The 3,183-nt window shown below is 58.5% G+C and overlaps 1 protein-coding gene across 3 annotated transcripts in view; it reads right to left on the bottom strand.

Moving 5' to 3' along the window:
- Ripor1 (RHO family interacting cell polarization regulator 1) overlaps positions 1-2,222 on the bottom strand; it is an 18,255-nt gene extending 16,033 nt beyond the window's left edge. The window contains exon 1 of one of the 3 annotated variants that reach the window (XM_031341199.1): positions 2,208-2,222. Coding sequence is in view for 1 of the 3 variants with exons in the window: in XM_031341200.1 (XP_031197060.1) it covers positions 1,969-1,970 (2 nt within the window). In the remaining 2 variants the exon portion in view is untranslated. Of the gene's footprint in view, positions 1-1,968; positions 2,092-2,207 lie in introns of those variants that run through there. The other 2 variants (XM_031341201.1, XM_031341200.1) reach the window with 2 other exon arrangements.
- Positions 2,223-3,183: the final 961 nt, after the last annotated feature.

Raw genomic sequence — 3,183 nt, 5'->3', positions numbered from 1 at the left:
CCCCTCCCCGCCCCCATCCTCACTCCTACCTGGAGCTAAGGAAAAGGAACTATCTCAACTGGGGGATGCCGGCTGCTAAGAGACAGAAGTCTCAGCTCCTGCCAACGCAGGTGAGTTCTGGACATGTGAGAGAATCCAAGTCCCAAAGGCCGTGAGGCGTGAAACTCAACAGCGAATGGAATCTTAACTGCATGCACGAACCCAGTTCCCATAGACCACCCGATAGTTCCTGGGTGCCAGGTCGATGACACCAGCATGGGACAGGAAAGTAAGACCAACAGTACTGTCCACCTAGCGCAGTGGTCGGTCACACCAGCTACAGCCTCTCCACGAGTCTCGGGGTTCAGCCCGACTCAGCTGTAGGGCTACAGTAGACTGAGGTAAACAGAAGCTATAAATAACCCAGGCAAAAGGGTGGCTGCAAGGGAGAAGGGGGTCGCGCGCAAAAGCCTGTCCCTGTCTCCATGGCAACTGCCCCAAACCTAGCTGCTGACGTCATCTGGCAGCCGCCAACCAAAACTGCCACTGAAGAGGGGAGGGGGGCCTGCTATGGCCTAAGACCCCCCACCCCACCCCGGAACCGGGTGGAGACTACTTAGTGGCCTCACTTCCTGCCAGCCTCCTCCCTGGTCAGCTGGTCACATTCCCTGTCCCGCCGCGTTCTGGGAGCTGGACAGCCTCCCTCAGCTAGGTCTGTCTAGGACGCGAGTCCCAGCGGTGGCGGATTGGGAACGCTCTGACTCACTCTCACTCTTCTCGCCTGGTTTTCCACCTAGGCAGATCCTAGTCCAATGCCTTGTGAGCTCCCCCCTCCTCCCACCCAAACCCAGTCCGCGGGACTGCTCATCTCGCTCTGCTGCCCACAGGGCCCAAGGATCGTGTGGGAGGTAGACTAGAGAGCCTTGTCCGGCTGGAGTGCTATGTATTAGCGTTTCTCCCCCTCCCCACCCCCACTGTCAAGACTAGAGAGGTGGATGGTGAATTCTTGCTTCTTCCCAATCCAGCTGTGTGACCTTGAAAAATGTTGCTAACCTCTCTGGCCCAATATGTAGATCTGCCAGATGGTCATACACCTTCTCAGAAGGCTGTTTGTCGGCTGAACATGCAGATCCAAGACGCACGCAGCCATAGAGGTGGTGGCCAGGGCACCGTTATTATTGCATTAGATTTTTACACACGAGAGACCAGCCTGCACACACATCAGAACTGATTTGGAAGGGCCCGGTAAGAGAGGTCACATTCAGACTTAACTCGGCATAGGAGGACAGAGGGTGCTAAAGCTGACTTAGCCGGGGCTCTAGCCATGGCGAACAACCCCTTCCCCAGACCAGTTCTACAGGATGCTTAGTTCTGACTGTGACTGTTTGCTGAGTCCCCATTAGCAGCTTCCATTTCCAGGAACAGGGTCTGTCGACCGCCGCCAATAGGACCTTCTCCAGCTACAGCTTTGGTCTGGGTGGAGAGTGTGGCCTCGGGCAAATTCAGTCACCTCGGGCCTGTCCCCAAAGCAGCTTAGGTCGACCAGGGCCGGGAAGACTAGCTAGCTCATCTAGGAGGTCTCCTGCACCCCGTCGCCTCGTTCCCATTCCCGGACCAGCCTCCTCCCGCACCGCAGGCTTGGGGATAAAGCCAATCCCAGGCCCAGATCGGCGTCTCAGGCTAGCCCTCCGGCCTGCCCGCAGTGGAGCCTCGGGGCACGGCGGCGGCGGCCTGGGCGCGGAAGGGAAGGAGGCGGCGGCGGGCGCGGCACAGCCGGAGGCGGCGGCTTTTTGTGGGGCGAAGCTGCGTTCTCCGCGCCCCGGGTGGGGGTGGGGGTGGGGAGAAAAGACTACAGCACGATCCGGGTCGCGAGAACGGGGGGTGAGGCGGGACCCGGAGCCCATGGGCGGCGCGGGTGCAGGAAGCACGGGATCCACCGCCCGCCCCGGTCTCCCCGCTACGGCCTTCGGAAACGGCGCGGACACTCACATGGCTGCGCTGGGCTGCGAGGACCTCGCGCTGTCGGTACTCTCTCGGCGCTGCCCGGCCTGCTCGCGCTGCAGCTGCCGCTGTCGCCGCGGCCGGCGCCTGCCCCTCCCTCCGCTCCGCCGCCCCGCCCCGCCCCTCTGGGCCCCACCTCCTGCGCTCCCCTCCGGCTCCCGCACCCCTCAGGGGCGCCCGCAGCTCGCTCCGCCTTCGGGGGTTACCCGGCAGAGTGGTCTGCCTACCGTGTCAAGCAGCTTGAGGTTAAGGGAGACGGAAGGGAGACCGAAGTGTCTGTGGGAATCCGGCAGCTTCCTGGGAACTGCAATGCAGACCTTAAAACTGGGGTAGGGGGCGCTAGGGAACCCCTCCTACTTGCCTCTTACCCAGATCTCTGCAGCCCTGAAGACCTCAGGCCCCCTTCCTGTCACCGTAAACAGGTTCTTGGAGCTGACACTGAAAAGTTGGGGTGGTTGGAGGAAGTGCTTAGGGTCTGGAAAGGCTTAGATAACAGAAGCCTAACCGTCGCACACCTTCAGGGTTGAAGTTCTGCCCCTCATCCCTCGCCACTTTTTCAGCCAGCCTCAGTTTTCCGCTGTAGGATCAGACACCTTTTTTCCGACATCGTCCGCCATATAAATAGGACTCATACCTAGGCCGTGCAAGAATGTAACCATTCAGTGGGTACTGCTTTCTGGGGAGTTACAGATTTTGTTACTGGGATATAAGTGGGTAACCTGGTAAGATATAGGTATGCGTACTGGGAGCACACATTGGCCATGGGGGCCAAAGCCAAGAAAAGGGTTATGGTGTAATAGCTGGCCTGGCCGACCCAGTGGGGTCAACAAGCTGACTCCAATCCTCTACCCCTCTCCTTAATCAAATGCTACTGGCTCTCTCCAACCCTATGTTCCTGATCGTCCACCCCTTAGCTTTCCTATCTCCTGTAGCATCTCATCTTTTAAGGTAGGTCAGGCATACTCAGAGGTGGTTTGGTGGATTTTATGGGGTGCTTGGATTTCTGAGCCTGACACTGATCCTGAGGGTGGGTCTCAACACTCCAGTATGGTAGGATTCTTGGAATACCAACATCTTCATCCTCCTAGGCTCTTACCAGAGACACCCTCTTTCTCAACCCTTCAGGGTTTTCCCCCAGAACACTTGCTTGTTCTAGAGCCTGGATGCCCTTGTGAATGCCTCCATCCCTTTTCCAGGTTTTTT

This window comes from Mastomys coucha, unplaced genomic scaffold, assembly GCF_008632895.1.
Source record: "Mastomys coucha isolate ucsf_1 unplaced genomic scaffold, UCSF_Mcou_1 pScaffold22, whole genome shotgun sequence".
NCBI classification, from domain to species: Eukaryota; Metazoa; Chordata; class Mammalia; order Rodentia; family Muridae; genus Mastomys; species Mastomys coucha.
Note: the sequence above shows the minus strand (reverse complement) of the source record. Positions and strands in the feature narration are given on the sequence as shown.